The sequence below is a fragment of the Pipistrellus hanaki genome (genome assembly GCF_964339955.1).
Source record: "Pipistrellus hanaki genome assembly, chromosome: 13".
In the NCBI taxonomy this organism is placed as follows: Eukaryota; Metazoa; Chordata; class Mammalia; order Chiroptera; family Vespertilionidae; genus Pipistrellus; species Pipistrellus hanaki.
Genome location: NC_140515.1, coordinates 18580384 through 18593668, shown reverse-complemented (window position 1 = coordinate 18593668; position 13285 = coordinate 18580384). Strand labels below are relative to the sequence as shown.

The 13285-nt window shown below is 52.5% G+C and overlaps 1 protein-coding gene across 10 annotated transcripts in view; it reads left to right on the top strand.

The window, feature by feature from the left end:
• Positions 1-13285, top strand: part of PXK (PX domain containing serine/threonine kinase like) — a 73046-nt gene that overhangs the window by 49412 nt on the left and 10349 nt on the right. For 5 of the 10 annotated variants that reach the window (XM_084903065.1, XM_084903071.1, XM_084903064.1 and 2 more), the window contains exons 10-17: positions 1143-1304; positions 1687-1804; positions 3036-3114; positions 5403-5451; positions 6339-6416; positions 7231-7317; positions 8245-8314; positions 11224-11283. In XM_084903065.1, the coding sequence (XP_084759191.1) occupies positions 1143-1304; positions 1687-1804; positions 3036-3114; positions 5403-5451; positions 6339-6416; positions 7231-7317; positions 8245-8314; positions 11224-11283 (703 nt within the window). Of the gene's footprint in view, positions 1-1142; positions 1305-1686; positions 1805-3035; positions 3115-5402; positions 5452-6338; positions 6417-7230; positions 7318-8244; positions 8315-11220; positions 11284-13285 lie in introns of all 10 variants that reach the window. The other 5 variants (XM_084903063.1, XM_084903067.1, XM_084903069.1 and 2 more) reach the window with 1 other exon arrangement.

Genomic DNA, 13285 nt, shown 5'->3' with positions numbered 1-13285 from the left:
CATAGGTTGACACTCAACCACTGAGTCACGCTGGCTGAGCTGTGCCAAGATTCTTTTTTTTTAGTTTTTTTAAAAATATATTTTATTGATTTTTTACAGAGAGGAAGGGAGAGAGATAGAGGGCCAGAAACGTTGATGAGAGAGAAACATCAACCAGTCGCCTCCTGCACATCCCCCATCGGGGATGTGCCCGCAACCAACGTACATGCCCCTGACTGGAATCGAACCCGGGACCTTTCAGTCCGCAGACCGACGCTCTACCACTGAGCCAAACCAGTTTCTGCTGTGCCAAGATTCTTGATTTTGTTTTATATATATATATATCTCCATCCATCCATCCATGTGGCTCCCTTACAGAGGTGCAATTAGCATGAAAGCCTTTCCCACATCACATCAGAGCAGTGTTCTCCAGGCTCTCTGATTGTGCACCCTATCAGCAAATACAATGTAAGCACAACCCCCACTAGTGTTGCATATATTTAACTGTTATCTTCATGTACTACTATTAACATACTTTGTACATTGTATGTTAAGAGTGAGATCAGAAACAAAACAAATAGAGAAGTTGTAATGCCTTTTTCATTTCTCATGGACCGTCCTGGGCACCTTTTACTACCAGGGGAGCCTCTGTTCATTATGTGGCAGCTACGAAGGTTGCTTCATGTTGTGAGAGTCTGTCATGTGTTTCTGTTAATGAGCAGCCAAGTGTATTCTAAGGTGAGATTGGGCCAGAGATGCTTCCAGTTCAGCCCCTTTCCTTGAACAACTCGCCGGAGCACTGCCCTGCTAGCTTTAATCCTCCAGGAGGAGGTCCAGACTCTGCCCTGAAGGGGCCTTGGCCTGTTGGGATGAGGAAGTGCTTAAACAGAGGCCTTTGGCAGAAAGCTGTTAACCCCGGACAGACGCAGCCGCCTCTCTGTGCTCTGGAAGGAGGGAGCGTGGCCTTGCATCTCACAGCTGGAAAGCTCTCCGCAGCAGCTTCTTCTGGAGAAGTGGACTGTGGGGGCAGTTTTCTTTAGGAATCTCCCCAGTGACGGGTCAGGTTTTGTTTCAAAATATATTGACTTAAAAAGCAAAGCTTAACCTATCTTACATCTGAACGAGTTGGGGGGAAATGTAACGTGTACATGTTTTTTTTTAAGGTGCTCAAGTTCCTACATGACAAGGGATTCCCTTATGGGCACCTCCACGCCTCCAATGTGATGCTGGATGGGGACACGTGCCGGCTGCTGGACCTGGAGAATTCCTTATTGGGCCTTCCCTCCTTCTACCGATCTTACTTCTCACAATTCCGGAAAATCAATGTACGTTGCTGAAAGTAATGAAACAGCAGGTGCTGTGAGGTATAAATTATCCCCGTGGCCAGGCCCCCTGACCTGCCCATGTAAGGAAGGTGCATGAAGCAGTGACAGGTGCAGCTGGGGTGGGCCTTGCCCGTGGCTGTTTCCCCCACCAAGCGTCGCCATATCTCCAAGGGGCTTGTCCTCGGTGGGACAAGGGGGCATAGGAAGACCATGGGGGTGGGACCGCGACCTTTGGTCAGAGCCACGCCTCGTGAGCTGCGTCTTCACTGCCCATCGGGAGCGGGGTCATCCGGGCCGTGTTTCCCAGGGGAGCCGAGGGCAGGGCACTGGGGCTCACAGAGCGGAACTGAGCAGGGCCCTGCTGCTCTCTCTCCTCCCACAGACGTTGGAGAGCGTGGACGTCCACTGCTTCGGCCACTTACTGTACGAGATGACCTACGGACGGCCCCCGGACACGGTGCCCGTGGACTCCTTCCCTGCGGCCCCGTCTACGGCTGTGGGTCAGTATGGGGTTTTGGCGGGGGTCTTCCAGGCCCTGGTCATCTGCAGAGCGACTCCCCCCTTTTCCAGAGTCCAGGAAAGACCCAGAGGAAGCGGTCATGCTTCGCAGCCAGAAATTTTTATCCAAATTTTTGGAAGCAAAACCGTTCCGAGTCGTTCACTTCCATGGTTTCCACTGAAATTTCAGATGGCTTGTCCCTTTGTCAGGCTCTCTGAGCCAGGGGAATTTTTGTAGCAGGCATTAGACTCTGACAGGAGCGTGTAAAGAGAGGTGTGGCCAGGCTAGGTCTGATCTGGAAGGAGAAGCCAGGATCAGGCCATTTGAAGCCATTCTTGAGGGCTCTGGCAGGTGTCAGGGGTCAGACCGGGGCTGGACTGTACCCACCTGGGACAGGGGGGCCATGGGCGGCCACCTGGGCAATGGGAGCCCAGCAGGCCCAGAGCGAGGAAAGGCAGACAGGAAAGCAGACACTGGCAGCTGAATTCAGGAGCTCCCAGCATTACCTGGGGGACTGAGGAGAGCTGGGGACCGGCAGAGGCAGCGTTAGGAAGGAGGGATGGGGAGCCGATAGACTCACCAGGCGTCCTCTCATCCCCTCCGCAGCCCGCTCAGAGCTCACTGCTGGAGCACAGAGGGGAGGGCAGGGTAGCTCCTGCACCTCGGAGCCTCGAGGTGTGCAAGTCAGCCCTCCACCAGCTGCTAGTTTTGTGTTCAGTGAGTTGGTTCGAGACTCTTGAATCACGAGAACAGGCGCCGAGGCTGCTGTGTGTGGAGTTTGCACAGCTGAAACTGACCAGGGACCTGAGGAGGAAAACCTGGCTGCTTGTTTATGTCAGCCAAGGTGTCGGCATTTTGCGTGCTGGTTTTGATTGAAAGCAGGCCACCAGCAAAATGACTTTGGAACTCAGAATTCTTACTTCTGTTTAGTGTTTACTTCTCTTTTCAGAGAGCAGTTTTAGGAATGCTATTGTGAATCCTTCCCCCCACTGTCTTTGAAGTCTGTTTGGCTCTCTGTCGGCTTGTGGTTTCTAAACCGCTTAGTTTGAGTCATCGGCAGCCAGAGCTGCCAGTGTCTCCGCCCCGCGTCCCCCCTCTGTCTGCGAGGAGAGTTTTGACGCTGTCCCAATCAGCCCGCAGACAGTTGTTGCAAAGCGATGTCAAACTTTTCATCGCCGGGTGACATGCCAGCATGCTCTGTGGAACTAAAGTGTGTATCTGTTCATTTCAAGTGGCCGTGTTGGAGTCTACGCTGTCTTGTGAAGCCTGTAAAAATGGCATGCCTACCGTCTCCCGGCTCTTGCAGATGCCGTAAGTGAACCGCACGCCTTGCTTATGTGCATGACTGGGTGAACGCCGACCACCAGCCCAAGCACCCGGTGCCCTCGCAGAGACTCCGTGGTGGTCCTTGCTGACAGTCCCTGCAGCATGCTGTCACGACCTTTCCTGGTGACCTCTGTGTGTGCTACCTCAGGCTCACGGCTCTCCTTTGACCACCTCGTGTGCGTGTCTCTCCCTGTCCGTGTGAGCATCGTGTGTGTGTCCGGTGGCAGCCCCCCTTGGAGGGCCTCTCACGCGGCTGTCCTCCAGGAGCCTGTTTCGGGCACCACTGGGCCAGCTGTGGCTGGCTCATGAGCCACTGGCCTTGGGGTCAGCCCTCTGTGCGGAGGGCGTGTGTTTCTGGCTGCCTGTGTACTGGTTTGTTCACTTTCTCACTGGGTGATGTTTACTGAACATCTGACAGGGACCAGGCACTGCGCAGGGCATACAGCTCAGAAGACATTCACTCCACACGGGGTGTGAGGAGGCAATTAGGGCGGTTGAAATAGTGCTTCGGGCCTTTCCTATAGGTACATTTTCTGTCCCTTCCTGGAGAGGCAGGGGCGGGAAGAAAGGTGTGTCACACCTGATGCTTCTACCCTGTGCCCTTCCTTGATTCACTGTCCCCAGCTTTAATAAACATACTCTCTCTCAAAAAAAGAAGAGGAGGAGGAGGAGGCGGAGGAGGGGGAGGAGGAAGGGTGTGTTTGAGATTAGACGCACCTGGGGGCGGACCCAGGAGGAGAAGGGGGAGGGGGAGGAGGAGGAAGGGTGTGTTTGAGATTAGACGCACCTGGGGGCGGACCCAGCCTCACCACTTCTACCTGGGGGACCTTGGGCAGGTTCCCTAACCTCTGGGAGCTCAGTCTCCTCATCTGTACAATGGGGACGATAATAGTCCCCATCTCACAGGGTTCTTAGAGGGTTTAATGAGACGATTCCCAGTACCGTGCCTGGCACTTAATAAGTGCTTATTAAATGTTAGCTGAGGTTACTACTGATTCAGCTTCTATTTTATTTTGTGAGCATCTCGTGCCATGTGATGCGCCCAGTGCTTGGTGTGCACCAGCTTGCTGTAAAAGGACACAACATGCTGCGGAAGCGATAATGGGAAACAGGCAGGGACAGTGAGAGGTGCACACAGCGGAGTCCCGAGGGGAGCAGGAAGTTCAGGTTCTAGAGGGTCTGCTAGAGCCCAGGCCCCGCGCTAGGCCCTGGGGACGCCGAGGAACAGCAGCCGCGTCCCTGACCCGTGGGTGTGACAGCTCCGTTAATAACGGTGTGCGTGGGGAAGCAGATCCAGTCAGGGAAGCAAAGCGGTTCTCACGGGCTTTCAGGACAGACTGCATTTGTCGTTGGAGACAGCCTGTAACCACGTTAACTTACTTCAGTTTGTGTCTCCTCCCAGCCCTCCAGCTCTAAAGTGGGTCCAATAGTATTCCCTTACGTACGTCTTTCTGCCCCGGGGCCTTCCGCCTTGAGAATGGCACTTGGGGAGGTGTGCACTGTGTCCGGTTCAGATGTGTTGTCTGGGAGTAACTGGACCAGGACCCTGGTGGGGAGAGGTTAGCCTGCCATCTCTCCCTGCCACGGGGTTCCTGATGGCAAAGGGGAACTGGTCAAGGAAAGCCTCCTCACACAGCTCCGGCGCTGCCCAAGCAACTTCCCCTCTCCGACCTGCTTTAGCCAACACAGCCCAGAATTCCGCAGGCTGCAGTTTTTAATGCATACTTTTGAAGAGAAAGTAGTTATGTTCTAAAAGCTGCTCTTTCTTTTTTAAGAGAGCAAGAAACACTACTTTTCTTAGAAGAAAATGATTTTCTCATTAGATTTTAATCAGAGCAATTGCTTTCTACTTACTTGCATGTTTTTATGTTAATGAGTTCTAGAATAAATGTTATCCTCCTCTGGGACTGAAAAAAGGAGGGGGACAGTTATTTTATCTGGAAATATCTACTGCATATATTATTTTAAGTGTAAATTAATTTACTGTGCAGCATGAAAGGGTTAATCTCCCATATGCAGCTGACCCAGTGCCCTGGAAACCAGTGGGGTTCCCCCCCCCTCCCCCCCCCCCCCCCCCCCCCCCCCCCCCCGCCTCGCTGGGTGCCTTGGACGTTGTGAGTGTGATATAAACATGAAATGGTGGGTGGGGCCAGGCCTGGTGGGGGAGAGGGATGTGGGACTTTGTGGCTACAGATGTCTCGTTCTGCTTTGATCATCTTTGGAGGGTGCACCTGTTTTAAGATTCTGTTTTTGTGTTTTCCTTCTCCTTACAGATTATTCAGTGATGTTTTCCTAACCACTTCTGAAAAGCCACAGTTTAAGGTAAAGCAAATCATATCATGCTTTGGTTTATGACATAAGTTGACTTTGAAAGTGAGCACTTTTTTTAGTTAAAAAAAGAGAAGGTCTGGTACTTACAATAAAGAAAATTTGAAAACAATCTAAATGTCCTATAATTAGAGAATAATTTAATAATTCATACTGCATCTAGTTGATGAAGTATTTTTTATCTAACAAAAGTAAAATTTACCAAGACATCGCAGTAGCATGGAAAATTATTATTATTTGGGCCAAGGGAGGAATGGTATAAATACAGTTATAAAAAAATGCTGTCAGCCTGAAGGGGTGTCCGGGGTTGTGGTGTGTGTGGTGTGGAGCGAGGAGGGCCTTTGGTGCCCCGAACACCAGGTTGATGCCTTACTTTGCTTTTCAAATACCAGCCGTTTACCTAAGGAGGGTTTCTCAGCACGGCATTTGACGTATTGGGCCAGGTAGTTCTTTGTTAATGGGGGCTGTCCTGTGCATTGTAGGATATTAAGCACCATCCCTGTCCTGTAACCACTGGATGTGACTAGTATTGCCCCTGCACCCCGCACACTGTGACTATCAAAAATGCCTCCAGCCGTGGCCAGGCTGCTCAGTTGGTGGGAGCATTGCCCCGTATACCAAAAGGTTTCGGGTTAGATTCCTGGTCAGGGCACATACCTAGGTTGCGGGTTTGATCCCCAATTGAGGCACATATAGGAGGCAACTGAGCAGTGTCCCTCCCGCCCTCCCTCTCTTGCCCAGGACAGGATTCAAGTGGACAACTTGTAACTGATTTCATTCCAAACGCCCTCCCTCTTGATAACCAATTGTCCTTCTCTAAAACCAGGATTTGGGAGCATCTCCAGTCGTTTTCCTCAATAAATTATCTATTTCTCTTTCAGATCCCTACAAAGTTAAAAGAGGCCTTGAGAATTGCCAAAGAATGTATAGAAAAGAGACTAATTGAAGAACAGAAACAGGTAAATCTCGTATAGTTCCTTATTGCTCTTTGATCTGTAAATATTGTCCCCCTCTGCCTGGAATTTCTGATGATTCACTTATGTATTTATTTATTTATTTATTTTGGTAATACCCTGAGGAGTGAGGATATTTTTTTCCATTGATTTCTATAGATAATGAAAGCGGTGGAGTGGAAAGAGAAGAGAGAGAAAAACATCTACGTGAGAGATACATTGATGGGTTGCCTTCTGTTCATGCCCAGACCAGGGACGGATTGAACCCACAACCCAGGCACATGCCCTTGAATTGAATCAACAACCCTTCGGTCTGTGGATCGATGCTCTAATCACTGATCAAACCGGCCACGGCCAGTGATTACTTTTAACTGATTGTTCATGCAACAAGTATTTCTTGCTAGTTGCTCTGCACCAGGCTCCAGGCTCAGTGCTATGAGACAGGTGAATCCTTCATGTCCTTCCTTGAGGAGCTCAGCCTGCTGGGAAATAAGCAGATCCATAAAGGGTGGACATCCTTTATGATCGGGACAGCTGGGTCATGGTGGGCATGCCTGGTCCCTGCTCAGAGGTGCTGGGGACCACACTCATCTTCTGTGTGAGAGAGGAGGCAGGAAGGAACTGAGGGAAGTGAGGAAGGTGTGTGTGTGTGTGTGTGTGTGTGTGTGTGTGTGTGTGTCCCCGGCTTACCCTTCTCCAAGGCATTCAGTCCTGACCTTGGGGCAGGGGAAGTCTTTTCATCCAGACAATTCGATTCGGCAAAACACGGTAGGTTTCCATTGGTTCACTTACGTTTGTGGCGAATTGCATTCTCTTTTAGATTCACCAGCATCGAAGACTGACAAGAGCTCAGTCGCACCATGGATCTGAAGAAGAAAGAAAGAAGAGGAAGATTTTAGCTCGAAAGGTAAGCCTGCGGTCTCTGTGTGGAGAAGGTTCTGGTTCCACCTAGAAGTTCTAGGCTAACGGTGCACATTTAGCGAAGGGCAGATTTTGTGCTATATCTCCTGGAAAGCCAAAACTAGTTGCAGGTGACTTTATTTATTTATTTATTTATTTATTTATTTTTAATATATTTTATTGATTTTTTACAGCGAGGAAGAGAGAGGGATAGAGAGTTAGAAACATCGATGAGAGCCGAGGCCAGTTTGGCTCAGTGGATGGAGCGTCAACCTGCGGACTGAAGGGTCCCGGGTTCGATTCTGGTCAAGGGCATGTACTGTGGTTGTGGGCACATCCCCGGTGGGGCGTGTGCAGGAGGCAGCTGATCGATGTCTCTCTCTCATTGATGTTTCTAACTATCCCTCTCTCTTTCTCTCTGTGAAAAATCAATAAAATATATTTTTTTAAAAAAGAAAGAAAAGAAACATCGATGAGAGAGAATCATCGATCAGCTGCCTCTTGGACACCCCCTACTGGGGATGTGCCCGCAACCAAGGTACATGCCCTTGACTGGAATCGAACCTGGGACTTTTCAGTCCACAGGCCGACTCTCTATCCATTGAGCCAAACCGGTTTCAGCAGTTCACAGCTTTTAAAAAGGAGTGACATAACATCAGGAAAGAAATGGGCCGTAGTCTCCTGGCTGCCTGGGCTGATTGTGCCGAATGTACCTGGGGCAGTGATTGGCCTGCGATGGTAGTCAGCAGGTTGTGGTTACTTTCCCCTTTGGCTTCGGCTTGTGACTTCTTCTCCGTGTTAAGTTACGAGGCTGACTATGACCTTGTGTGTGGGTAGTTTAACTGCGTGCCTAGAAAATATTTTTATCCTAACTCTCAGCTTCACTGTGTTTACTCTCTGCTTTCCCCCCACTTTTCTCTTTTTACTTTTAAAGAAGTCAAAACGATCTGCCATTGAAAATAGTGAAGAACATTCAGCAAAATATAGCAACTCCAATAATTCAGGTAACTGGTTATGGATTATATGGGAACCAGCACCCCCAGGCTGGGACCAGGGGCCTGTAGTTGGTCGGGGGGTCTTGGGTTCTGGTAGCCAGAGTGTGGCCACAAGTGAAGAAAACAAAAGCATTCTGTCCCCGAAGGATGTGGCAGCATCATGGCTCACACAGCTCGAGGGCTGGAAGGGACCTCGGGGCCCTGGGTCAGCAGCCTCCTCACTAAGGGCGGCGCCACAGTGTGTGGGCTGGCAGAGAGCACCATTCCAGAGGGCCGGGGCTGAGAGCACTGTCCTGAGCTGGCAGTCATCCCGCCACTCCTGGTGGCCCCTCTCCCAGCGCCTCAGGCTTGGGGCCTCAGTGTCCCCCTCTCTGGAGATTAGGGCCAAATTGATGATGCCTGAGACCTTCCAGTTCTCCTACCCACAAATCAGCTGGAGCTTAGCCCTGGAAGGCCAGGGAACGGGAGGTTGGTTTAGTCTCAGAAATAGCTTCATATACTTAAAAAAAAATCCTCACCCAAGGATATGTTTTTTTCTTTGTGTTGTTGATGTTAGAGAGAGACAGAAACATCGATGTGAGAGAGAAACATCAATCAGTTGCCTCCCTTATGCTCCCTGACTGTGGGTTGAACCCGCAACCTAAGAATGTGCCCTTATTGGGAATCAAACCCACAACCATTTCGGTGCTGGAACGATGCTCCAACCAGCCAAGCCACCCCAGGGCTAGCTGCATATGCTTTTAGGCAGGAGGAGGGCTTAGCAGGGAGAGAGAAACTCAACATGCAAGAGAGAGAGAGCTGGGGTGAAAGGTCTCGTAAGGCCCAGGACTCGGCATCAAGAGCCCAGGGGTCAGTCTCGGCCTTGGAGGAAGCCCATCCATCTCTTCCTGGAGGCAGGAGCCAGGAGGGGCAGGCGAAAGGTAGAGGCATTTAAAGGCAAAGGAAGGGAGGAAACCGAGAGAAACTTCCTCAGATCTTCTCCGGGAAGTCAGGGAGAAGGCCTGTGCCAGGTAAGGGGATGTGGGGGGGGGGAGGGGGCATGGGGAGAACCCGAGTGGCACACAGGCAGGCTAGCCCCGGCCAGAGAGTGTAGGTGGAGTGGGCGGAGCTAGGAATGAGAAGAGCTGGGAGGAGAGTGGACTCCTCAAAGAAGGTGAGAATCATGCTGACTCCACTGCCTGCAGAGTCCAGGCCAGAAAAGGGCGTGGGGTGGCGGGAGAGGGTGGGGGGAGGAGACTAGAAGGAAAGAGAAGGAGGGAGGCCAGGCCCTGGAGGTCCCCGTGAGGACACAGGCAGGCTGCATGCCTGTGGAGGCTGCGAGGGGAGAGGGCTGGAGGACGTGTGGCCTGTGACAATTCCACAGCTGGAGGTCTGTCTGTGACAATCCCACAGCTGGAGGTCTGTCTGTGACAATTCCACAGCTGGAGGTCTGTCTGTGACAATTCCACAGCTGGAGGTCTGTCTGTGACAATTCCACAGCTGGAGGTCTGTCTGTGACAATTCCACAGCTGGAGGTCTGTCTGTGACAATCCCACAGCTGGAGGTCTGTCTGTGACAATCCCACAGCTGGAGGTCTGTCTGTGACAATCCCACAGCTGGAGGTCTGTCTGTGACAATCCCACAGCTGGAGGTCTGTTTCCTCCACGGTGGATGGGACGGACATGGCCGGTCAGTATCGTCCCTAGGACCCATGTCTCCAACCAGCATGTCTGAGTGGTGGTCCTTCTGCGCAGCAGCCAGCTTCTTACAAAGCAGAGAAAGCCTGGCTGTTTCCCACCTCCCTGAGGCAGCTGCCTGCCTGCGAGGCCTGTGCCAGCGGCGGCAGAGGGTCCCGGGGACTCCGAGGCGCCGTGCCCGCGGGAGTCTAGGAGAGCAAGCAGCGGTTGATGGAAATGGGCAGATCTTCTCCACAGCCCGTGGGAACCACGAGTTCAGTCTTCTCCCCTTTACCATCCAGCTGGCATGCCAAGCAGTAGGAGACAGGGCGGCTGAGCTCTACCTCCTCTTCCGGTAAAACGCCTCATAGTCTGTGGGGAGGTGGGAGAAAGCGGAGGCGGGGAAGGGGGGTGTGCAGGAGGACGTGTCTCCTCGTGCCCAGTGCCCGTGCCGGGTCCGCGTGCCCTGTGGGCAGCGGGGGAGGGGAGGGTGCAGGCTTCCCCCGAACAGCCAGCGGCATGGTCTGGGGCATGGTCACAGCCCTCCCTCCGCGGTGGTTAACCCTCCGAGTGGGGGAGGCGGCTCCTGGGGGAGCCTCTGCCTGCTCATCGGGCTACTACTTCCACGTGAGGCCCGCGGGGTGTGTTCTGGGGGTTGCTGAGCCCTGGGGAGATGCGGAGAACTTGGGAAGATTTGAAATACAACAAGGTGACCGGGTACAGAAAATGCATGCGACACAGGGGCATATGCACATTGTGTTAAAGTAAATAAGGGTATTCCTTGAATTTTGGGTAAGAAAAGGCCGGGAAATCCACACACAGAATAGGCTGCCCCTACCCAACGGATGTACCTGCGGATGAAATGGAGCTTGTACACGGCGTTGCTGGTAGATGCTGTGGGCACTCTCCCCTCCTAAGATCGCCTGCACTCTGGCCCTGCCTGCTGAGGCACTGCCGTCTGTCATCCGTGACCAGGAAAGGGGCGTGGGTCAGGAAGCGGGGCTGCAGCCAAATGCATAGCTGGTGGCTTTGCAGAGTTGGTTTCAAATGAGCAAGCGGTGGGGAGCAGCGCAGCCCTGACCTAGCCCTGTGCTGGTTGGGAGCCGCTGGTCCCTGGTCCAGGCCCTGAATTCTCTGTCCCTCAGCTTTAGGCACAAGGCCGCCCACTAAGCCCCGGAAGATTCTCCGGCAAATTCCACTCAGGTCAAATTCCACGTGTCTTTCCTTAGTCCCCACACGCGTTTCTGTGTTTTCTCTTAGCAGGATCTGGGGCCAGCTCACCTCTCACATCTCCGTCCTCACCGACTCCACCCTCTACAGCAGGTTAGTGATGGAGGCAAAATAGCCTGCTCCCTCCTGCTTCCCCCCCCCAGGGCCCAGCTGTCTCTCCTCACCTGCGCCCAAGCCTGTCAGGGTAAGGAAGGTAGTGTCGCCTGGTCTCCCCAGAGAACCGGAGGAGTGCACGTTAGCAGTGTCATGGGGTGAGCGGAGGGTCTCCTGGGAATGCAGTCACTGGTTTTGGGGTCACTAACCACCCTCTGCCCCAGGCTGCTCGCTGCAGGGCTCCTCAGAGTAGAGCTCCTCTGGGCACAGGCTCTGGGTACCCGTGACCGAAACAGCAGTCGCAGCTCCGCCTGGGCCCTGTCCTTCCCCAGCGCTCTCCTCAGGGAGCCCCGCCATTATGTGGGTTTTGTCACCGAGCAAAGCTGGGGAGCTCCCAGGTGTGGGAGGGAGGGAAAGAGCCGCGGGGCTCTGGGTTCCTGATAACGCTGCTCCTGATAGTTTGGTCATCCGGGTCGTCTGGGGCTAGCCTTCGTGTCACCTGGGAATTAGACCAGATACTACGAGTTTTGTTAAGAAAATATAGAAAAATGTCATCTCAGAAATATTTATAAAAGTCTAATTCTGTGGTGTGGCCTCATAACCTCACAATGCTCGCTCTGCTTTCGTTTTGAACTACTGTCTCTCCTCACCATTGTATAAGCCCCATAAAAACACACTGGAGCCCCAGGATCTCGTTTGTTCTTCAGTGGGCCAGATGTTCCAGCTGCCAGAGGGGCTGTCTGCCCCTCAGCTTGCCCTGTGCTGGGGTGGTGGGGGGTGGCTGCAGCTGCCTGAAGGGGGTCATTGGCTGCGGTTGATGGTGAGCTGACAGCAGCATGTGCAGTAGGTGTAAGGCGGCCCCCAGGAGCTGCCACGTACAGCACTGCTCCGCCGTGCTGCTCTCTGACCTTCCTGAAAACGGCGAGCACGCTGGTTGGAGCAGCTCATGTCGGCCGGGGGTGTCCTCCTGGCTGGCGGAGGATGGTGACTCGCTGCCAAGCGTGCTGGAGCCAGCACCTATCTGAGTAGCAAAGTACCTGGCTCGGGGGACGATGTTCTTTCCCCCGTCTGACTTTGTCAGCAGATTTTCATAAGAAAGCCCCCAACTATTGATCAAGACAGGAAATAGACTCTCTGTCTTTTGTAGAGGTGACCTGTGTAGGCTGATCAGAAGTTTCTGGAAAACTTCTGCCCAGACATGTCGAGCCACTTTCTCGTAGACAGGATGTGCCTTTCACAGCACAAGGCGTGGTAGGGACAGTGAGGAGAATGGATAGTGAGGCTCGTGAGCCCTCCTTTAACAAAGGCGGTGCTGTTCGAGGGCAGAGCCCTCGCGCGTGCACTGGGTGAGGTGCTGGGAAGTTAGTGCTGGTTCTCAAGTTTGAATGTCTTGGGGAATTCAGTCTCTTTGGATTTTTGTGGTTGTTAATCCTCTCATTTACCTGTGATTTGGTGGGAACCATCTCCTACATAGCAGGTTTGCATGGGAAGGTTAATGTTTAGAATGAGAGGAGAAGGAAAAGAAGAATCTTGTAATTAAAGTCCATGTTGGAAAAACTCAGGAGACAGGGAGCAGTTGGGGGGTTTCACTTCAAGATAGATTGGAAAGCATCTATGTGGAAGGGAGTCCTGAGCATTCAGAGGGAAAACACAAGTGAGGCCCAAGCACAATGCCTGGCAGACATGAGACATTCCCAGCAAACATTGCCTTCTTCTTCCCTTTAGCTTCTTTAATATTTTGTCGATGGAATTACCGACTTAGCCCCCAAAGACTCTCCTCTGACCTCTGCTGGGCATTTATTGTAATGCACATCATAAAAATCACTTGACTGTCAACCTACCACCTAGGCTCTCTATGGGGCACCCGCAGTGAGTGTATTCATTCAGTTACTCTAGAGGCATTTATGGGGAGCCTGCGGTGTGTCAGGCAGTGAGCTTGGCCCTGGGTTACAGAGGTAAGCAGACAGGCAAGCCCCAGGGGCTGGAGTCACATTTCCAGCAG